Consider the following 22,805-nt stretch of genomic DNA (forward strand, 5'->3'; position numbering starts at 1 on the left):
GACGATGAGATTGGGGTCTCTGGTGGCGTGGGGTGGCTGTCACAGGCAGGGACACGCACCTCGGGGGTTTCATCGCCTGCTTTCGGTGTCTCTGCGGCTGAGGTGGTGCCTACGCACCATCGTAGTCATTTTTCTTGCCGTAACCCTGTCCTCCTGCTTCTCCAGGGGCTTCGGAAACAGAGCTGCTGTCACCGTGCTGGGGCCAGAGCTTGATTTTAGGAGCGGGACCGTCTGTCAGTGCTGCGTTGGGTGGTTAACGGGAAAGGCCAAACACTAATTCATGCATCGCTCAGCTTGCTTTTAATGTGAGTCTCCACATTGAGCTTCTGACCTTTCCAGGAGCTGGTGGCAGGGTCATTCCAGCTCTAATGTTTGCATATGCAGAAGACCAGTGTGTTTTTTCCTGATTCTCAAACGATCTCCATAACTCTTTCCTTCATGTGCTACATATGCACAGCCTCGTAGCAGCCCCAGGCCACGCTGCATTTGGCCAGGCGTCTGTGAATTATTTTTCGGTGGGATGCAGCAGTAACAAAAAAGGTCTTTTTTCATTTTTTCCATAGAGCAGGGGATCTTACGAGACCTGAAACGAGCTCCTGTCAAACTGGAACTCCAGTGACTGTGCAAGAGAATGCACAGTCTTACCCTTACTGCTGGGTTAAGCGCTTAGAGTGTTTTATATGGATCGGGCACAGGAGTCTTTTTCTGAAGCCTGACTGAGTAACTTTGTTCTGTCTGGCTAGGGAATATTTAGAGTTTTATTTTTTAATGTGAACAGTGGTGATTATCTGATATGAAAGCAGTAAACAAACATCGCTGGGTTTACTGTGCTTATTCTGGGCACAGTGTAGCACAATATTTTGCAATTGGGAGTGTTGTGAAACTGGTTTTCAGTTGGTTGGGAAATACATGTGACTGCGTAGCTGAATCTGCCAGGAAACTGCCTGGCTAATTCTCTCATTTCCTTGGGTACGTGGAAAAGAATGACCCACCCAAACCCTTCCCATTCCATAGTAGGTACCTGCTCTTCAGCTATGGTCTCTGTACACCATCGCAGTAACTGCAGCCTGCTAAGGTGCAGCGGGCAGTATGTCAAACTTCTCTAGGTTCCTGGATTAAAGGTTGCTCAAGCAAATGTAAATATTACTTTATTGCACTGAAAAACTTTGTCGTCTGCATTATAGCCCCGTAGTGGGGGAAGGAAAACCAAACCTCTGCTTAAAATGGTCATCATTTGTACTGCACGCAAAATCTTAGGAGCCACACTTCTGCCCCTCTGCAATCGCCAGCACTATTTGCTGGATTCCTTAAGTGGGTACGTGGAGCTTAAACAGCACAGCAAGAAGGGAGGGACGGGAGGCAGTCACAACAGAAGGCTAGGGAGACATGATATGAGTTAGGTTTACGGACTACAATATACCTTGTTGAAGGTCTCCGGAGAAGAGCAATGGATACTGGACCGTCTCTTGAGGGAGCGACGTGCCCTGCGGGGAGCAGTGGGGTCGTCCCTTTGCGCAATGGCAGAGCAGAGTGGGTTGCAGTTGTGGTTGGCTAACTGATGCTCAGCTCCAGTGTGATTTCCATGCAGGAAAGAGGGAAGGAAAAGCCAAGGAGTCTCCATGCAAACCGACCTTTGAGAGGGAAGCCCGGGTGCCCAGAAGGCACAGCAGCATCGCACAAGTGTTGTCCTGCTGTCCCTGGGGCGCTCGCTAAAACTGCCCCCTTCTCGCTGCATCAGGGTTGTAGTCTTGGGAGACCCTTTCTTCTGAGGGTTGGAGTGGGGGACTGCTCCCGGGGAGGCTCACTAGGGTCAGTCTTCAGCATGGATCTGAGCTCACATGCAAAGCAGAGGAATTAGTCAGGAAGACACGCCAGGAGCAGGAGTTGCCACACACGCCTGCATTTTGCCTGCTCACAAACGGCAGCCAAAAGGTTTAGCACAGCCAATGTCTATGGGCTGAGAGCTGGGATGTGCTGGGACGTTGCTGGCACAGGCATGTTCATTTTTTCTCTGTTGTAATTGGGTCTTTCCTCCCATTTACCAGAAAGGGAACGACCTGCCTTATCTTACTTGCTTACCTGACCGTTGATCAGAGAGTCTGCCGTACAATCAGTCACAGGAAAAGAGAGATCCGCGCTGTGGAGGGTCTGTGAAGAAGACAAGTTTCCAGCTACTTTTGCCACTGCGTTCTCTGTAAGGCTCCTGTATTACTCGGGTGAGTCTGCTGGGGAGAGAAATCCAAGATTTATAAAGACGGGTTCGAGCTGCAGATAGGGAGAGATACTCAGAAGTTGCTTGTTTTAATTTACTTATCCTTCAGCTGACTTTGATCCTGTGTTGATTTAGTGATGGAATAGTGACTTTTCTGGGAGCTTTCCAGGAGGAGAACCAGTGAAAAGCTAGGACAACATCAGTGTTTCATCCCTTGCCGTTTAAGGGGAGCAAGGACCAGGCCTTCTGCTCCAGGCTAGGAAAAACAATCCTGAGTAAGTCTGGGCAGGTAAAAGGTAACAGCTTTTGGTCCTGGGGCATATGTACAGTTGTAACTGGAGCAGTGGAGCCAGTGTTATGTTTTCTAGCTGACTCTGAGTGTATGAATCTGATGAGACACTTTTCTGTCTTGTCTCTGCCTGCAGAAGGTTAAGACGATCATGTTCTTTCTCATACCAACAATCCACTTACCTCAATTGTGTGGTCAGGAAACTGCCATTTTAAAATGGTGTAATCATGCCAGTACAAAGCCTAGTGAGATTGCAACTGTACCAGTATAAAAAAGCCATGTACTTTTTCCTCCTACTGTCAAAAAATGGCTGGTTTTCCTACACATGTAAAATTAAAAGGTATAAATTTATTGGCCAGAACCAAAAATTTTTAAAGAAGTTAATTATCTTTTGTGATTTGAAGGCTATGCTCCAACTAAACATAGCTTCAGAAAATGAAATTCAGAGAATGAGATAGCCAATGTAAGAGCTTCTGAAATAATACTTGATGTAATGAGAACAGCACAATGGTTTATTCACTTGCTCTGGATTATGTCTCTTGAGATGTAAAGTCATTGCCGTGTTTCTAGGTATAAGAACTGTGTCATTTATCTTAAAAACACCTTTATTTTGGATTAGAGAAACAAGAATAAATAAGAATGAGCAAAGGGGCTTTTTGGTCAGGGAGACCAGCTGTTACTGGCTGCAGTGGTTTGAACAGGTACTGAGCGGAGAAGGCCAGAACGGGTGCTGACACGCACTCTTCAGTGATGGAAAGTTGCAGTAGGCAGAACACAAACCCCGCATTGTCTCCTGGCTGCACACGCAACCATTGAGGCAGCATCTAGACTGGCTCATGTCTAGACTCAATTTTAAGGACTAAACTTCTTATTCCCCTGTGTTGTTTTATCAGACCATTTGTCTCCCAGTAGCTCATTAGAACCTAATTCAGCTCTGTTCATGAGAGTGGTGGTGCACATGAGTCATTAAAGTGCAGTGTATTAAAGAAGAGCCTGTGTACTGGAACTGCCAGTGGTTGTACTTGTCTCTGAGCTGCTATGACAATATTGACATGAAGCAATGCCAAGACAACATAATACCGTTTGAGCAAAGTCCCAAACAGGAGGTTGTTGAAAGCGGTACTTAATTTGCAGGCACATGTGTTTGTTTGTAGCCAGCTCTGAAATCTGTATTAAAATGGATTTCAAGTTTCACAGTCTAAAGGCATTGACACCCCCCCCATTAACTCAGCTGTGGGAACAATGCTTATGCTACCGAAAGACCTTGGGGACACGCTGTCTTCCACTTCTTGGTTTGCATAAGGAGGCTGCAGTCTTTTCAAGAGCCCCAGTTACTACCATGATTCAAATCATGGAGTGGAGGAGACACTGTTGGGTGGAGGATGCAGGCAGAAGTCCCTGGCTTTTCAGCCATGGGAAAGCGGGTAGCATTGTGTTTTGCACTGTTATAACGTGGACTGACAGATTTTCCTTTTTTAATCCTGTCCTCTAGTGTTCCTGGGTCTACCTTTTCTCTCCCAGGATGCTGAGAAGAGTCCTGTGTACAGTGTTGTTCATGGGAGCCTTGCCATCACTGGCTGAAGTGTCCCAGGGCCACATTTCAGTGGTCTTGCTGGGAGCCACAGGTGATTTGGCCAAGAAGTATTTGTGGCAGGGTCTATTCCAACTCTACATGGACCAAGTGAGCAGTGGCCACAGCTTCACTTTCCATGGGGCTGCACTGACAGCTCTGGAGCCAGGGCAGAGGCTGATGTTTGATGTGCTGAAGAAGCTGGCCTGTCCCCCAGACGAATCTCCCAACAGGTGTGCTGTGCTCAAGGACCAATTCCTGAAGCTGAGCCAATACCACCAGCTGAAGACTGCCGAAAACTACACTGTGCTGAACAGAGAGATTGAAACCCTGCTTCGCCAGGAGGGGCTGAAGGAGGCTGGGAGGATCTTCTACTTCTCAGTCCCACCATTTGCCTACACAGAGATTGCCCGCCACATCAACAGCAGCTGCAGACCGCCTCCAGGAGCCTGGTTGCGTGTGGTGCTGGAGAAACCTTTTGGCCATGACCTGGAGTCAGCCCAGCAGCTGGCTGCAGACCTGACAAGCTTCTTCAGAGAAGAGGAGATGTACCGGGTGGACCACTACCTTGGCAAACAGGTGAGCAGCTTGCAATGCGCAGCCCCCTGCCAGGTTGAGGGACTTAGTGCCTGGGAGAGTGTTGGATGTCAGCTCTGCATCTAATGAGAGGGTTGTTCCCTTCTCGAATTCAGGCAGAGCCACTGAGTGTGCTCCTAAGCCTCCATTTGCTTATGGAGTCCTGTACTGTTATTCTTGTCCTGGACTGTGCTGCTGTCCCTCCTCTTACAGAGCAGAGGAAATATGCAGACCAAAGCAGGGCTTTCTCCCATTAGAGTGATGAGGGTCCCCTTTCCAGAGGAAAGCCAGGGTGTAGGGGTGAACTGTGCATGTGCATGAAGGAGAGATGCAGAATTCATCTGGTCTTCTCACCAAGGTCAGGGCTTTGATTTCGCTGAATAAGCAACGCCCTTTCCATCTCACGGTTCATCCATCTCATTACACACAGGCCTCTCTGCTTAGCCATGGCTTCTAGAAGCAGTTTTTAATTTGATATGATATGGAGCTGATGGGATGTTAGTTTTGCGGGGTGCTTAGGAGAAGGTTTCTTCCTGCCCTGTGCTCCATTCAGGACACAGAGGACTGGCTGCTGCAGGGACAGCTCAGGATATGGAGCTGCATTGTCCCAGAGGGAATGCGTTCAAGGGCACGCCATCCTTGTTTTAGAGGAATGTGATGCCACATTTTGAAAGCGGCCTGTTCCAGCCATGGCACTGTGGCCACATTTTACTCAGAAGGTTGCATGTCCAGCTGCAAGAGAGGGGATTTCTTCTCTTTTTTTTTTCCCCTGAAAAGAGCAGATGGCTTTGGTGGTGTAAGCATCTGATCTGATGTATTTCAGCACTTTGGAACTGTACGTTAGTCCCAGGATGGTCTGACTCAGCCCTTTGTCCTTTGATGGATATAAACTGAGCACCTTGCAGTTTGTAGTTCAGTCTTTTTCACATGCAACCTCAAAATGTCTCAGAAAGACCTTTAATGTCTGCTCTGTACAGTCATTGGAGACCCCATTGTGCATCACTGCAGGCTCTCTTGTTGATTTTCTCTGACCCACTCTGCTCTCTGCTGTGTGGCATGTCTGCTGACGCTCCAGAGCTAGCCACATCCCAGTGCTGGATGGGGCAGTGAGGCAGAGATACTGTGGAAATCTGGTGAGTTTTTGTTGGGTCTTTGGTGAGTTTTTGTTGGGTCTTTGATTTCTCCCTTCACAGGCTGTAGCCCATATCCTGCCTTTTCGAGATCAGAACCGACAGTTTCTGGATCCAATTTGGAACAGACATCACGTGGAAAGAGTGGAGATTGTCTTGAAAGAGACGGTGGATGCTAAAGGTTGGTGAGGCGAGTGTGCAGAGCTAGCGTGAATCAGTGAGAAGGAGAACTGGCAGGTTCATTAATTATGTGAAAGTGGCCCTTGAGGTAGGGCTGGTGCAGAAACAAAAAAGAGCAGATTAATGATATGTTGCTCTTTGGAAGTAGAGAGGGACTGTCTTACATTTCCTGTGCTAGGGACTGACTCACTTCCAGGTAGTGTTGCTGCTTCCAAGAAAAGATTCCCATTGCAGTTCAGCTGGGAGCAGGGGCAGAATGCCCCACCTTTTTCTGCTGCAGAGCTTTGGGGGTGTTGCACCTAGCTTTCTATCCCAGATCTTGGTAAAAGGCACTGGATTTGGAACTGATGCAATCTAAGGCCACTTCAGTTCAGTGCTGCAATAATCTGGTTGTTGTGAAACAACCCTTTTGTATTCCTGTCCTGTTAGCTGCCAAGCTCACGCTGAGTATACATTTGCGCTATTCTTTGGAAGATGCTCTTGCATCTTTTGCCTGGATGTTACTCATATCAGCTAGCCGGTGTCAGTCCAGGTACCTAGGTGAGTCTGTGTTTGCCTGTTTCTTTCCTTTCCTTTCTGTAGTAAGAAAGAGCGTTGCAGAGGGAAAATCCAAGCCCAGACTTGCTAGCATGGGTCTCCTGCTGAAGGACACGGCTGCAATCCCTCCCTGCAATGCTGCAGCATCCGCTCTGCAGTGCTCAGCATAAAGCACTCTGGGCTGGACTGCCACCCGCAGCACTTCTTGGGATGTCAGGCGCCCTCAGTTCTGCAACATCAGGATTGCTTCTCCACTCGCTTTACCTCCTCTTCTATCTTCCTCCTCCCTCCCTCCCTCCCTCCCTCCCTTCCTTCCTCAGCCACCACAAACTCAATTAATGCAATTTTATCAAACCTGAAGTAATCTTTGGTTTGGCAGCCCAGACCTCACCTGGGCCTGTTTGTGGCAGAGGGATGCATTGCAGAGAGATTTAGGGAGAACTGTGTTGTCTGTGCGTTGCCCCAGCTACACCCCGTGCCCTCCCCGCTCTGAACAACTTTGTAATTTTTCATTTGATGTCTTTTTTCCCCTGTGCGGCTTCAGCTGGCAGCCTGGCTCCCAGCAAGTCTGCAGCATTGATTACATTAATGAATGTGCCTTTGGATTAGAGCAAGGGAGATAAATGTATCAATCAATAGGGGAAGCCTATGGCCATGATACAGTCTGCAGTGTGGCAGACAGAAAAGGCATCTGTTTGAGTCACTTTCTTTATAAGTGCATTGTCCTTCTCCCCCTTTTCCCACCTGCATGAGAAGTCAGGCAGGGAAAGAGAAGCAGAGCTTTGTGCATGAAATTTTGTCTCTCAAAGGCATGGCTCAGCCAGAGCCTTCTGAGGACATGAAAACCAGTGGAAAAGAGGCAGTGAACAGCAGTGCTCATTGCCAGGGCCCGGCTTCAGCTGTTCTGTGGACCTGGTGTGTAGCTATTGAGCTGCTGGGGTCCCTGCTCTGACCCCGTTTTCCAGGTAGTCTGTCAAAGCTTTTGTGTAGAACTGCATGTTGTGTGGAGTCCCAGGGCTCAGGTGCTGTGACCTGTGGGGCAGGAGTGTCGGGGCAAAGGTTATATGGGGGCCCTGCATCATGATGTACGTGGGAATTTTGAGCTGAACATTGCTGCCAGTCACTCACCGCAGCTTCTGAAAGCACAAGCAGTCCAAGAAAGCAAAGCTGCCTTCTGCTCTGTGCACTCAGAACTATCGGGCAAAAGCGTTACTCCTACTGGGTTTAGGCTCTGTAAGCACCCAATAGGACCATTATGTCTGGCTCTGTGGAGGACAAGCAGTCCCACAGGAACCTTTTATCTTTATTTTAGTAGCAGAGACATTTGGGAAGCCCCTCTGCAGGGAGATGAAAGGCTTAGAATCACAGAATTGTAGAATGGTTTGGTTGAAAGGGACCTTTGAAGATCATCTAGTCCGACCACGCTGCCATGGGCAGGGACATCTTTCACTAGGTCAGGTTGCTCAAAGCCCTGTCCAACCAGAGCTTGAACACGTTCAGTGGTGAGACATCCACAACTTCTCTGAGCTTGATAGCTTCAAGTTAATTGTTGGGCCAGGAGAAGAGGAGCTTGGTGCAAACCTATTAGGGCTTGCGTTCTTTGTTCTCCTTGCCACACATGTTATACATGCGGAGGGCAAGGCTACAAGAAAACCACATCAGTTTGCCAGCATCTTACCTCCTCTTTGTCCTCAGGCCGCACCAGCTTCTATGAGCAGTATGGAGTCATCCGGGATGTGCTGCAGAACCATCTCACGGAGGCCCTGATGTTCCTGACCATGGAGCTTCCAGCCAATGTGAGCAGGGCTGAAGAGGTGTTGCAGTGCAAGCTGCAGGCCTTCCAGTCCCTGCGGGGTCTGGACAAAAACAGTGCCGTGTTGGGTCAGTATCAGGCATATGCCAGCCAGGTACAGGAGGAACTGCAGAAGGCGCAGGACTACATCAGCACGACGCCAACCTTTGCAGGTGAGAGTTTGGTCTGGGCCCCGCAGAGGGGAGTAGTCTAGAGCTGAGAAGAGCAGGACGTGCGAGTCCTTGCATGCTGATACCAGCTCCGTGACTCTGGACCTCACTGCTGACACGGGGATTTCACCAGGCATCCACCAGCATGGTAACTGGGAGCTGTAACAAGGTAATACTGTTGTCATGTTAGTTCACTAATGACCCAGTGAATGGGAAGCATTGCGTAAGAGCTAAGTCCCATTATTCTTGATAAGATCTCTGTGTTATTTTTAGAAGTGGCCTGCAAACTCCTTTGCCTTTCCATAACGTCGAGTTGCTCTCTGCATCTGAGGGGTAAAGCGTTGGCAGTTCTCTGTGATTAGTAGACCGCAAGGCCATCTGTGGCCATGCTGTGTCTTCTGACCATTAAATATTTTGTCTGAATGATACTCGTGCTCAGAAACTGGTCTCCTGCGAGATGAAAGGAGGCTAGTCAAGTAGGATACCTGGGAGGAAGCACAGCAGGGTAGCTGGAGAGCAGTTATTCCAGTGATGTCATGGAGGAAGAGACAGTTAAGAGGCCAAGATTTCTGGGCGCTAAGGAAGGAGAATGATGTGTAGGTGGTAGAGATCCTCTCAGATATGCTTGCTATTCGCTTTTAATTTGGTAGCTGACATCACTGTCATTTCAGGTGTGCTGATTCACAGCGACAGCCTGCGTTGGGAAGGGGTCCCTTTTCTCCTCACTTCTGGGAAGGCTCTGGATGAGCGGGTAGGTTATGTCCGTGTTCTCTTCAAGAACCGGGCCTACTGCACTCAGAGTGAGACTCTGAGGGATGCTGAGCACAGCCAATGTAAAGCCAAGCAGATCATCTTCTACATTGGGCACGGTGCACTCAACACCCCTGCAGTGCTTGTGAGCAGGAACCTTTTCAGGCCTGTCATGCCAGCAGGCAGTTGGAGAGAAGCGGTGGGTCAGTCGGACCTGCACATTTTTGGACAACCGTTGTCTGACTACTACGTGTACAGCCCTGTGAAAGAGAGAGATGCGTATTCTGTCCTCATCTCCAACATCTACCATGGCAGGAAGGACTTCTTCATTACCACCGAGAACCTGCTGGCCTCCTGGGCATTCTGGACACCGCTGCTGGATAGCATTTCCCACCAGCCCCTCCGCCTCTACCCTGGGGGTGTGGAGAACCAGCACCTCTTAGACTTTGAAATGGAGAGCGGGGAAGTGGCGTTCACGCTGGCAGAGGCAGCAGAACTGCTGAACCCCAACAGGCTGATGCCAAGTGATTACAGGACAATCCAGTCCAAATTTCGGCAAAGTCCCCTGGTCTCAGCGTGGTCTGAGGACCTGATTTCCCAGCTGGCTTCTGACATTGAGAAGACAGCGAGCAGGACTGTGGCACGCTCCGGGCAGTTCCATCTGGCACTCTCGGGTGGCTCAAGCCCGGTGGTCCTATTCCAGCGGCTGGCAAGACACCATTATGCCTTTCCGTGGAAGCACACCCACATCTGGCTGGTAGATGAACGCTGCGTCCCTCTCACCGACACCGAGTCCAACTTCTTCAGCTTGCACAACCACCTCCTCCAGAGTGTCAGGGTGCCCTACTTCAATGTCCACCCCATGCCTGTGCACCTGAACCAGCGGCTCTGTGTGGAAGAGGACAGAGGCACGGAGCTGTATGCCAAGGAGATCGTGGCCCTGGTGGCCAATGCCAGCTTTGACCTGGTGCTGCTGGGGGTGGGCACTGATGGGCACACTGCCTCGCTCTTCCCCCAGTCTGAAAATGGCTTGGAAGGGGCTCAGACTGTGGTGCTGACTGAAAGCCCCGTCAAACCTCACCAAAGGATGAGCCTTAGCCTACACCTCATCAACAAGGCCAGGCAGGTGTTTGTCCTGGTTTTGGGGAAGGGCAAGCATGACATCACCATCCTGCTCAGCAGAGTGGGCCATGAGCCAAGGAAATGGCCTATCTCAGGTGTCAGCCCCAGCTCTGGCCAGCTGGTGTGGTATATGGATTACGAAGCCCTGCTTGGGTGATGCCTTCACAGTGTCCCTCCTCCCTTGTCTGCGTGGCCCTTACAGCCTGGATTTTCCTACACAATGTCCATGTTTTTCTGTTGCCAGCAGCAGCTTCATCTCTGACAGACTCCTCTAACCTTCTGGGAAATCCGTGGCCTGCAGTGCCTCTGACATTTGAGCCCGGAAAGCAGCTCGGCTCAGTGTTCAGAGCTAAGTAGAAGCCAAGAGCCCGCTGCAGCATTTCTGGCTCTACTAGGGATTCTGACTGTGACTTTGGACAAATTACCTCACCTTGAAGTGCCTCAGTTTTCCCCGTCAGGCCTTTGTGGTTATTAGCATTTAACTACCTCGCAGGCACTACGGGGGCTTGTTAAATTAAGTACCTGCCAATTTTTTTCCTTTTTTTTTTTTATAATTCTCAGGCTAAAAGACAGTAATAACATGTTCATCCTCTGCCCTGCGCAGTCTGGCTGGGACAGACTGGTCATCTTGGTAAAGTGATGGTTCTGTGCACATGGGCGTGTAATCTTGTATGTGCAGCCCATCTTGGGGTCAGCCAGCCACTGACTACGGCTGTGCTCTTCTGGAAGCACAGACACCCATTAGCTTTCGTGGCATGTGGCCCCTAAATTCTGACACTGATTTGTGAGCTCGCTGCAGTCCTGAGTCTTTGCAAATTGCCCAGCAGCAGAGGCTGAGTTTATAAGCAGTAATTTGCTGCTTTCATTAAGTGGATAGCTGATGCCATGGGGGGTGGAGAAGGAAGACACATTGCTTTTTAGGCTGTGGGAATAATGGGGACAGGGTGAGGAATGTGGCAGTTCACAGAGCTGTTATTTGCCTGCAGTGCAATAATTATTGAGGGAAAAGCTTGGTGTTTAGAGGTGGTGTTTGGGTTGAGCTAGCAAAGAAATGCTTTCTTTAACTGTCTTTCTGTGTCTTATTCTCTGAAATGAACTTTTCTCTATCCTCAGAATTGAAGCTTGCAGTGTCATTCAGTGGCTTATAAAATTTCTACGGGAGGCGGCTTTATAAACTGTCAACGTATCCATCATTAGAGCACGCATTAAGGTAGTTACAGTGTTTGCGGATGGTGGTGGGGTGTTTGAACTCAAGGACGCTGACTTCTAAGGGGAGGTAATTTTTTCTGTGCATATCTCTTGGGCGCACAAAAATAGCAAATTGCATCTCTGTGTTGACAGGACAACGTTAAGTGGTTATAGAAATGTATAGTGCCGTTGCTTACAGGAAGGGTTGGAGACATCTAGTCCTACCTAGAGATCCTGCTCTCCCCTTCCTAATTTTCACCTTTCCAGGATGCTGCCACGCACAATGGGTATCTCTCTGCTTTCATGATATCCCCGAATGCTCCGTCATCTTCTCTAATGGGTAATTTGCCACAGCACACCAGAAGTGCAGCTTTTGGTAAGGGAATCGTGATGGCACGAGATGGGAGAATCTGAACTGATGGTCCATGTGGAGGCCAGAGACAAACCCACTCAGCTGGGGTGGCACCAGGATGGGACAGACCCACTGCAGGAAGGTGGAACAGGGTCGAGGTACTGGCTGCCAGCAGGGAGAATTCTGCATAGGAGCGGAGGCCACTTTCAAGGGGATTTCTCTCTTCTTCCTGTGAATGCTGGCCCTGTTTCTGCAGAGAAGTAGCTGTGTGGGGGTGACCTGGTGGAGATGGTGGGGTCTGAGGTGACCCAGGGACCGAGGGCTCAGCAGGGGCCCCGATGCTGACAGGAGATGGCGCCCGGACCCCGAGAAGCAGCAGTAAGTTGTGTGCTGTTCTTTCAGCAGGGCTGGTCTGAGGCTGTGCCGGGCTTGGCCACCTTTCCCAGCCCTGGAGCCTCACAAGGGAAAAATAAGATCCTCAGGAGTTGGACCTGGGAGTCTGGTGATCCCTTAGGGACCTGAAAGTCTGCAGTATAGGGAAGAAAAGGGACTTTGCTTTAGAAAGCTGGGCGATGGGCATTGGCTTCAAATCCTTCCATGCACAGGGATCTATCTGCTGAATCCTAGCGATGAAGATGCAAATCCAGGTACAAATAGGTGCTACAGTACGATAGCACATGAAGCAAGGTGGGCAGGTCTGTACAGCCTCTGCTCCCAGGTTCCTGAGTTCTCGCCATTCAGCATAATGCTTATATTAATGCAGAAATCAGAATTGTTGTCCTCTGCTAATGGCACGGATAAAAGTGCACTGAGCAAGCTCTAGAGAGCCTGTTACTCGTCAGCAGTCCCTAGGCAAACAGCGCCAGAGAGAACATAACCTGGCAGAAGCTATGTGCAGCAGGAAAAGGCCAAATTCTCAGGGACTGGCTGTGATTTCTGGCCGACACCCTCCCCCACCTTGCAGATGGTCCAGAAAAGCTGCATTTTACATACTGTATTTGACTCAGCTGAGCTGAGTTGCACTGATGCGCATCACTTTGCTTTTGCATGGGAAAGGACAAGAGTTGTGGTGGTGTAGCTTTCTCAAAAGCTCAAATGCAGAAGACGCACAAGTGTCTTAACTGGTCCAGTTTGACAACCAGGATGGCTGGTTATCCATCTTTTGTGGGTGTTTGTGAGTAAGTTTGCTCCTGCCTGTTTCATGGTTACAGGCAGGCTTAACTACTGGCACAAACAGCCAAGGGTGAAAATAAATCACAGGGGAAGAGAGTAGCATGGAAAAGTGGGAGGAAGGTGAGCACTGCAGGTTCCTTGCTGCAGGACTTGCTTGTCAAGTGGATATGCTGACAGTGGAGTCTGGAATAAAAGCATACCCCGAGGAGTTAACTGGAATAACTCTTCTGGAATAACTCTTTTCGTAGATGAGTGCTAGCAAACACTGGCTCCAAAATATACCACAGTGGCTGAAACAGCTGTGCAGAGGAAGATGTTTTAGGTCTGGTATGTCCATAAATTCAAACATCATTTTTCGTTTTTAAACAAAAATAGCCATGTTCATTCCAGTTCTTGTGTGTTTGGTGTGAGGGAACAAGTTTTAATGGAAAATTGACCTATGTGAGAATAAATATGTTGTTATGAATGACACAATTTATTGCTACTTTACAGATTACTGTGGTATTGGTGTTTTCTAGTTTCTGCACACTTTCTTGTTAATATTTGGCTGGTACCTTTTGAAATAAACACGGATTTTAGAGAGGTTTATTTGCACTTTTAAATAAGCATGTGGTTTTTTCCCAGAGAGCCGCTATTCTTTTGCAGCTGAAAATAGGGCTCATATGTGACGTTTCTAATGGGTCACCCCAAAATTCATCCTAGATTTTATTAAAATCCAGTAAAAGCTTACACACGTTTTCCTTGGTGAACATAGGTATCTGGGTTGTTTGGGTGGGGTTTTTTTAGAACTTTTTTTTTTTTTTTTACAGAGACAGTTCCTACTAAACTCTGTAATACTTAGCATTTGCCAAATGAAAACCAAATATTTTTAAATGTATAAAATTTGTGACTGGCAGGAGAGAGACTGTGGATGGGAAGAAGGGTTAAATGAGCAACAAATCTGATGAGGAAGAATGGTAGAAATCCACTGGGCTATAGGCCAAGGAAGCAGTGCTATTTTTATTTTGTGAAAGCTATTAATAGGAGGTGTGCATCTTCTTGAGAGCTTGTATTAACCTTTCTTTGCAAAAGCAACTCCATGGAGTAACTTCCTATAGTCTATTTCTCCCGGTAATGAGTATTGATACCAATTTTATTACTTTTGTAAATGGCAAGTGCGTTCCTAGAATTCAATGGTATGATTATTTATATGTTTTACAGAAGACTAACACTGGAAGTAATTCATTTTTCACTTCAACTTTTATAAATCAAGTTGTAAAAACTTATTTTCCCACGAGTAAAGTTTTGTGATTCATTTCATGTTGCGTAATGAATAGAGAATTATATTTATAAAAAATAAATAGTTTTCAACAAAAGCGTCTTTGAATTTCTTTCAAAGATTGGTGGTCATTCTGTTTTTTTCCTGTCCTCTTGAGGAGTGAAGTTTTAAAGTTCTAGTTGTACAAAGAGGAGAATGTTGAATTTTCTGTAGTGTGAAACCAGCAGTCTTAAATGTTCACTCTAACTCTCTTTTTTTTGTGTATCATCCAAACAAGGCCAGGACTTTTCAAAACAGAGGAACAGCCAAAGCCCTTTTAAGGTGAGAAGATGGAATCACCCAATACTATGCAGGGTCCTGAAATCGCCAGGCCTTAAGAAAGTCTCCACTGATCCACATTTACTCCCTGAGTTGCATTTCCATAGATACTGTCACCATAGTACAGAGTTGCTTAATAACATAGACTTTATAGAGCTGCATTTTTAACTATAATCTATTCAAGATCTGGGAGCTGAGATTATGCAGTTGAACTTCAAGAACGAGCTGTGCTGTTGACTCTGGCTGGGAAGGCATTTCGTACGGTCCCAGCAGGGAGGCCTGGCCTCCGGTTTAGCTGATACCCAAGCGCTCCTGTCCAGGACCAGCCACCACCTCCTCGGTGAAAGGCAAGTCTCTCCTGGCACCTCCGTTACATAAAAGAAAAGGTGCAGTGTGCCACAGAAAGAGGAGGAGGAAGAAGACGGCAATTTCACCCTATTGCCCCAGGGGAAGGCTTCATTTTCCTGGCCAGAGGAGGATAGGAGGATTTAAATCAGATGTTTTCTTGCTGCAGTCTTGCTGATTCACAAATGCTAGTTCCCCTGAATGCAGCTGAAAGGGCACTGTCATTCAGAGACTCTTCTGGGTGTCCAGTGGATTCCCCGGGCTGCTGATGTAGCAGAGCATTTCTGTAGTACCAAGTGATGGTGGGTCTTTCCCTCTTCAGTGTCCAAATCCTCTGCGGTGCTTCCTTGGGCGTCCAGGTAACATTGCTATGACATGTTTATGATACTTTTTGATGCTGTTGGTGATGCTGAATTATCTAAGCAACCCACGCATTTGAAGATGGCCATGCAAGTGAGGAGATTTAACAGTCACGTCATAGGGCTGGGACAGTGTTTTCCCATCCAGGTCAGGAGCGTTTTAATTCTAGTTTACAGTTTTGTTCTAGTTTAGAGACCGTTGCACGTCACTGAAGAGAGATACTCCAAGCACTTACAAGATAAGTGAATCCTCCCCAAGCACAGAGAGCAGAGGCAGTGGTGGTAAAAGCAGCAAAATCTTCAGTGTCTTAACACTTTTCAAAACAATTTTTCTGTGCTGTGCTTGACTTTTTCTCCTTCGGCCACAGCTCAAGGCAATCCTTAGGAGGATTTGTGCCTCCAGATTGATTGCCTGCCTTAGCAGGGATTTGGTTTATTGCCTTCCTTTCTCTAAACAGATGACTGAAAATGTGGCTGTTGCCTAAAAAGGGGCAAGAAAGGAGATGGAGGGGAGAGAGTGAAAAACAGTACATTTCAGGAGCCAGAGCGATCCCAAAACAAGCTGCCTTGTGAAATGTCTGTGGGTAATGTGAATCGATCCAGTTCATTCCAGCTGCTCCCCCTGCAGAGAGCTGGCATGATGTCCTGTAGCAATGCAGCACCAGGTTCTCCTGCAAGCACCACTGCAGACTGTGCCAGGCCTGTGCCCTCAAGCTGCTCCCTGCGGCGGGACATGTTGGCTCTCCTTTGACAGATTGGTCTACAGAGAGGAATTTCCCGCAGAAACTATGTCCTGGTGGCGCTCTGACCAGACATCGCCTCATTTTTTCCTTAAACAGGGCTCCCTTTTTGTAGGCATCTCCTTATCCACAAAACAATCTGGGTCTTGTGTGAATGATGTTTGGCTCGGGGGGAGCAGCGTTGCTGTTGCTGAAATGAGACCTGTGCACAGACACAAACTATTAAGCAGGTTCTTTTCTGTAGCCTATTTTTAACAGGATTCAGGCATTTTTTTCATGCTTTGCTTTTCTAACGTGGGCAAATTTTACGGACTGGCACGGTACTCTGTGTATTTGAAGATTTGGGGAGGCTCCTCCCTGCTGCTCAGGGAGAGGAAGAGAGGGAGATTGTGAGATGGGAAGGGGGTGCGGAATGGGAGCTCAAATATATGTCTCTGGCTGAGCTGTGGGGGACTGGAGCTGCAGCCGCTACCAAGTTTAGCTTATTTCCCCACATGAAGAAGGGAAACCTAGGGTCAGATGCTAGGGAAGAGGGCAGCCTGAATTCAGGGAGAGGGAGAAAATAGAAGGAAGAGACCAAGCGCTCTGTGTCTGTCTGAGGTGTGCATATCCCATCTGGGAATGTGCTTGCGGGATAGCCCTGGTTGATGTTAAACAGCTTAATTTGGGAAAAGCAAGAAGTCCTCAGCAAAGGGGAGGGAAAAAACCATGGGTGACTAGGATTTATCTGACTGCGTGGATCCTGCATCATCCCACAGCTTTCTAGGGAGCCAGTCTGGTAGCGATACAGCATCCATGCTGTGTGCCCCTTGTTAGGATTGCTTGGGGGTGGGAGGAGTCGGGACTCCTTCCTTGGGTTCCCAGCGCCATGGGAATCGCTGGTCCATGGTTAGCAGGAGAGAGCTCAAGGGGCAGGACTCTGCCACTGACTCACTGTGGGTGAGTCACGTTGCTTGCCCGAGTTCCCCTTTCCTCTCGCTATGCAGCAATAGTCAATTAGCTGCCTCATGGGGATATGAAATGTTTGGAAGTGGCCAGAGGAACGCTGCTGGAGGAATGGAGAGCTTTATCCTACAGCGTCCCTGTTGTGCGTATCAAGTCATGTACATCGCACAATTATCAGCCAAGGTACTTGCCGGGAACAGCAGCAGTCAAAATCTTCAGCACAAAGCCAGGGCCTGTTCTTACTGCTATTATCTGCTGCAAGCAGATGCTGCTTGGCATCTCCTTTCCCAACAGCAGTATTTTGACATGACCAAACTGTCTGACAAACAAACCACCCACACGCTGCTCTGTTTTGACTTGCAGAGGGACATGGCTGCGGATGCTTTTCCTGAGCTTCTCTCTGGAAGTACTTAGGTGTCTGTAACTAAAAAGGTGCTCTGGAGGCAGGCATGCCAGCAGCAGAGGGTGCTGCTTCCTCATGCTGCAGGAGCCGGGGAAACACTTTTCCCAGCTCTGTGCTGGAAAGGGAGCTTTTCCTAGAGGCACAGACCAACACAGCTGGGCCTCTGACACCAACTCTTTTGCTGTCATTCCTTGACCCGCACACCGCACAGAGATGAGCACTGATCTCCTGTGGCACAGTGAGCTCTCTGGTCCGCCTGCTCTCCCGGGAGCTACTCCACAGCTGCTACACCTCTATTATCCTGGTTGCTACCATTTTCCATTCATGGCCCTCCATCAAAAAGGCAGGGAACTCATTTTTCTGCTTCCCCACTCCCAATGGCTTCTCATGCACAGACTGCGACCGTGTGCTTAGCCCCCTACATATAGGCTTCCGAGATATAGTGCAGTAAGCAAGAGTGTTATGATGTGTCCTTTTTACTGCCGACAGTTGTGTTAGCCAGTAAAGGTACTGTGATTTTAGGGGGGTGCTCCTGGCATTTCATCTCATTAAGAAGTAGTCATGTCTGTAGTACATGTACCTCAGAGGTAACTGGGCAACCAGCTGGCGTTGTAAGGGTCGCTCCAAATAGAGTTAGAAGTTTGTAGTGTACCTTCTGCATCCGACTGCTCCAGAGTTACATACGTCCCATTCTTTAAGGCAGGCCACTTCGCATCCAGCACCCTGTGCTGAAGCGGAAAGGCAAAGGAGCAGTGCCAGGAGACATCACAGCAAGGCCCTGCTTTCCAGGTGAATGTAAAGCAAAATACCTGGATTCCACTTTGTTTTGGATAAAGGGTTTCATTTCATTCAACAGCCTCATTTACTTGTGTTGCAGTGCGCGAAGTGTTGTGTTGACTGTGCCGACATCTGAATTCGCAAGAAGAGACTAACTAAAAGGAAGATGAGGGTGTTTTTCTCCTGCCAAGGGCCGCTGGGGGACACCTCTTTTTTCCTCCTCCATCCCACTCTCTTTTACTCCCTTTTCCACCACATTGAGCCATCTTCCAGCTGAGGAGAGCTTGTTGATTGTCCTCTAAGCAGGCTTGGCAGGATTTCTACCTCATGAGGCTGCTGTTTTAACAGTGTCTTTCTGTGTTCTGCGGCACACTGGGTTACTTTGGCTTTGTTGCTGTACATTACAGACGCTCATTGTTCACTATCTGTTGCATTGTCTCCCTTAATTCCCACAGGCAGAGCCTGCATGCAGCACGTACATGTTTCCGGGCAGAGTGTTTGCTGTCTCTCTCTCCCCCTCTCCCCAGGGCATAGAAAGCTGCATGTTCTCTGGCCTGCCTGTCTTTATACAACCCCTCCAAATGCAAAGCAGTAAGATCCCCTTTTTTTCCTCCACAGTTTACCAGCTTACTAGTACTGCTGGTACTGCTGCAAGGTTAGAATCAGTCAGGCATAAAGCACATCTACATAGTCTGTACCAGCCTGAGTCCATGGTCTTAAGGAGGATTTAGATGCTTCACTTCAGACATTCAAAAGGGACCCATTTTTCTGAAGGCGGGTGCTCATCCACTTCCAGACCCCATAGCTAATCTGCAATACTGAATGCTGACCACAAAAAAGGAGGCATGCCAAGTCATTCCCCCTCCCACCTCCCTTTTAATAATCTTAGCATAAATTCACAAGGATTGGAGCGGGAAAAGTCTCTTCTAATCCAGGCTCCATCCCGTTAGTTTTCCAAACAGGCTTAGAGGGATTCCACTGCAGGCCATAAACACTGGCATTTGTCAGTCACCCCCCTCTGCCGCTGTTTGCACTATTGTTTGAGACGCAGACAGTATTCAAAGCAAGTGATTGAAGATTAGCAATTCCTGCTTCTTAAGGAAGCAAGAAAGTCAAATATTAAGGAAATAAAAGGAGACAAGATTCCATAGGAGCTGTGATCTCATCTGGCGAGAAGCCACCACAAAGCTGAAAAGTCCTGCTTCAGCACTTGTCACGTCTGGTTTCCTCCAACTTCCCTGCTGCTCTTATACCTCCTCCACCCCGTTTCTCCCTCTCACTGTAAAGAACAGGGATCTCTGTCAGAGCAGGAAACCCTTGCACACCTCGCACTAGCGCACAAGAAAACGCAAGACTGTGCGTAGCCCTCAGACAAAGCAGCTCACGTCTGACAATGGCAATGTGCTGCAAGGTGCTCAGGGAGAGTTCACGGGTCACAGTGCTGACCAGCGCTGGGAGGCAGATAACACGACTGTGGTGGAGTAAGCAGAGCAGCTGAATTCACAGGCAGACTAAAGCCTGCTGAGTTTCCTGTACAGTTCTCAGACATCCTTCACAACTTGCTTGGACTCGGTGATGACATGTCTCTGCTGCTGCAGAAGGTGCTCATGCTGTGCTGACCCTGGGGAGCTGTGGCTAGGCAGGCCAACGAGAACCCGCTTTTGAACCTCCACGAGTGAGATCTTGGGCTTCCCTCAGGACCCTGGCCCTGGCCATTGCTCTGTTACTCCCCTAGGTCACAGCAGATGGGCAGGAAAAGGTCTCGGGGTAAGAAGAAAATTCCCCATCCACATCTCTAGGCATCAAGATCACCGGTCAGGTTCTCACATTACAGCAGTCTACCACCTTGGCGGTAATGAAACAAAGCATTTAAAGTAGGTGTACTTTAGTAAGTGCAGTAGAGTGATTTACTGTAAAGGAGAATCTGGTCCACAGATCTCCAATTCTAAGCAGTTTTGGAGTCTCCCTAGACAACACTTCAGTTTGTCTTCCTCTCCAGTTAACGTATGCCTGGCACATTCCTCTAACATCTTTGGCATTGGCAGAAGAGGCAGGAGTAGAGATCAGCTGGAAGAACTCTCCACAAAGTTGGATTCACACAACAAGCTGCAAGTGTGCTGACAGAAAACACTGGAGCTGGTCTGCAGTGTCAGAAGCCTTCCTCATCTCCCTCAGAGCAGTCTTTACAGGGTCTCTGGGGGAGTACGGGCCCCCAAAGTTCGGCTAACTGTCCAAGAACTGAACAGTAATCTGCAGGAAAAGCTTAAAGGGAGAGATTTTCACAACACGCTTGGAGCACTATTGCTGAAGAACTTCTGCTGAAATTAGCGGGGAAAGTTGACCAGGTCAAAGCGAAGTAGTTTTGAAAGAGCTACCCAAACATGTATCCATTTAACATAAAACTCCTCCTATTTCTATCTTGCAGGGTGTGAAAGAACATAGTTGTGCTGTACCTACAACCTCCCTGGTGTTTCTGGTCAGCTAGAGTAATAAATTCATTCTAATGTGAATGTGTTTTTTTAATGGACCACAATGGCTGGCATAGAACAACTATTCCCCAGGGACTTCAAAATATGCCTAACAAATTAGTGCCTCGGTCCTGCAACGATATGAATGCGCATATGAACAACTTCCTATGCATGCACTGTCCCACGGAGTTCAGCAGAATTTCTTTCCCTGCATTGGCCTAAGTCCTCTTGCGGGATTTTTTTGACTGCATGGCCTGAAAGGAGTGAGGAGGAGGAGAGTGTTCAGCAGGCTAGCTACCCCACCTTTAGCCTTCGCATTACATTCTTTTCTTCTGATTCTTCTGACGGTTCAGTGGGTTCAGCACTGGACCCTGCCCCATTACATGTCACCGAATGTCCTGCTGTGACCACCGGGCTGAAGAAATAACCTAGCAGCGGGGGAGCTCATGGCCCCTGGGGACCATGCAATTTCCCTTCATCCCATGCGCAGCTGGAGGATTTTTTTTTTCCTTGTAAGCACTGGCATAATTAAGTTGTACATTAATGCATGGCCCGTGAAACATGACAAAAAGCCTGTTCAGCCCTCAGCAGAGTATACGTCCCTCTGCCAGCCTCCCCAGAGATCCAGCATACGTATACACCCAGGAATCACCTTCCTCACTACTCACCTCCCCACTCCCTAAGAGGAGCACAGCCAGGAGAAAAATGGCTGAGTATCCCATCTAATTAACAGGTAGGTAAGGAGAATGCACTTGCATGTTTATGGTTGAACGTTGTTTGAATTAAGGCCCTGTGCTGGCAATGCAGTTCAGCCAAGAGGAAAGCAAAATACTCTGGAAGTAGGGACATAAAAATGAGGACACACAAATTAACCCTGCTCTTTTTTTCACATGTCCCAAGACGATTAGTGATAAGAACTGGTCAAGGCCCAGTGTTAATGTCCAACCCCCAAAAACCGGTAACCTCAGCAGCGTGCAGGGGCATTCGTTCCGTACTGACTCAGATGGCAGGCTGCCACCTCCTGAATCATTCACACCACTTCCTGCAGCTCTTAGGTGGTCCTTGGAGGTATCCCATGCAATATGGCTTGCTTAATTTATGACAATCCACTGGTTTATAGCTCCAAGCAGTATTGCTACAAACAGACTCTTTTTGTCTGGGCATACTGAAGAATGAATCATCTCCAGAGACATTACTGGGTGAAATTTGTCCAGAACGTTGCTTTTCGAAAAAGAAAAAAAAGACTGAACAGAATTGTATCTCCTTGATTTGTTTTGGTAAACAAATCGATTTTCGAAAGGCAAACACACGTTCCCCGGCGCGTTTGACGCGCAAATATTGCAACATCGCGTCAACCTATAAGGTCACCGAGGATGCAATTCATTAGAAAGTGCCTAGCGCGTCCACAAGGCAAAACCCAGCGTCAAGCCTGAAACCGGCTGCTATTTTTAGCCATTCTTAGAGCAAGCAGGGCGGTGAAGAACCAAACGAGCCCGACTTCACCCAGAAACACCGCCGGCAAGTCCAGCCTTTATCTCCACCCGGCCCTGCTTGGGACGGGGCGGTGTGGCAGAGCCACAAGCTGCCGTTCTCCGCACCCCCCCCCCCCCCCGGTAGCCGGCCCCGCTCCGCCGGGGCGGCGCCAGCCGGCCCCGCCGCTTCCCTCCGCGGCCCCGGTCCCTCCCCGCCCGGGCGGAGCAGCTGGGCCGCGCCCCGGGCCAGGCCGGGGGGGGGGGGGGGCGGAGCGGGGCCGCCGCCGGGCGCTATTTGGGCCATGTGACGGGCCGGGCCCCGCTTGCCGCGCCTGGCGCCGGGAGGAGCTGGGGTGTTGCGGTTCCAGCCTCCCCGCCGCGGCGGAGGAGAGGCGGCCGCTGCTTCTTTCTCTGCGCTCCGCTCCGTAGCGGGAGCAGCCTCCGGCGGGGCCCGGCCCCGGTCGCTGCTATGGTCCGGCCGGCAGCCTGGGAACGGTAGGAGTCGGTGGTGGTGGTGGCGGCGGTGGGGGGGCGGGCGAGACGCGAGGCGGGCGGCGGGGTGTCCGCGGGCCCGGGCGGCTTCGCGGCGGGTCTTCCCCGGGGTGGCGGCGACCGGCCCGGCTTCCCCGCTTCGGGCTGTCCGCGGCCTCCGTCTCCTTCCCTCTCTCCGCGGAGCCGC

General features: G+C 49.1%; 2 protein-coding genes across 8 annotated transcripts in view; both read left to right on the forward strand.

Moving 5' to 3' along the window:
- Positions 1 to 13,217, forward strand: part of H6PD (hexose-6-phosphate dehydrogenase/glucose 1-dehydrogenase) — a 13,702-nt gene extending 485 nt beyond the window's left edge. For 2 of the 7 annotated variants that reach the window (XM_049809910.1, XM_049809892.1), the window contains exons 2-6: positions 2,046 to 2,216; positions 3,994 to 4,650; positions 5,841 to 5,958; positions 8,190 to 8,459; positions 9,128 to 13,217. In XM_049809910.1, the coding sequence (XP_049665867.1) occupies positions 4,024 to 4,650; positions 5,841 to 5,958; positions 8,190 to 8,459; positions 9,128 to 10,485 (2,373 nt within the window). In that variant the 5' untranslated portion in view covers positions 2,046 to 2,216; positions 3,994 to 4,023 and the 3' untranslated portion in view covers positions 10,486 to 13,217. Of the gene's footprint in view, positions 1 to 3; positions 2,217 to 2,347; positions 2,488 to 3,993; positions 4,651 to 5,840; positions 5,959 to 8,189; positions 8,460 to 9,127 lie in introns of those variants that run through there. The other 5 variants (XM_049809903.1, XM_049809874.1, XM_049809883.1 and 2 more) reach the window with 5 other exon arrangements.
- Positions 13,218 to 22,388: 9,171 nt separating this feature from the next.
- Positions 22,389 to 22,805, forward strand: part of SPSB1 (splA/ryanodine receptor domain and SOCS box containing 1) — a 40,448-nt gene continuing 40,031 nt past the window's right edge. The window contains exon 1 of the mRNA XM_049809970.1: positions 22,389 to 22,621. The gene's annotated coding sequence lies outside the window, so the exon portion shown is untranslated. The remainder of the gene's footprint in view (positions 22,622 to 22,805) is intronic.

The sequence above is a fragment of the Accipiter gentilis genome, chromosome 1, assembly GCF_929443795.1.
Source record: "Accipiter gentilis chromosome 1, bAccGen1.1, whole genome shotgun sequence".
Lineage (NCBI taxonomy): Eukaryota > Metazoa > Chordata > Aves > Accipitriformes > Accipitridae > Astur > Astur gentilis.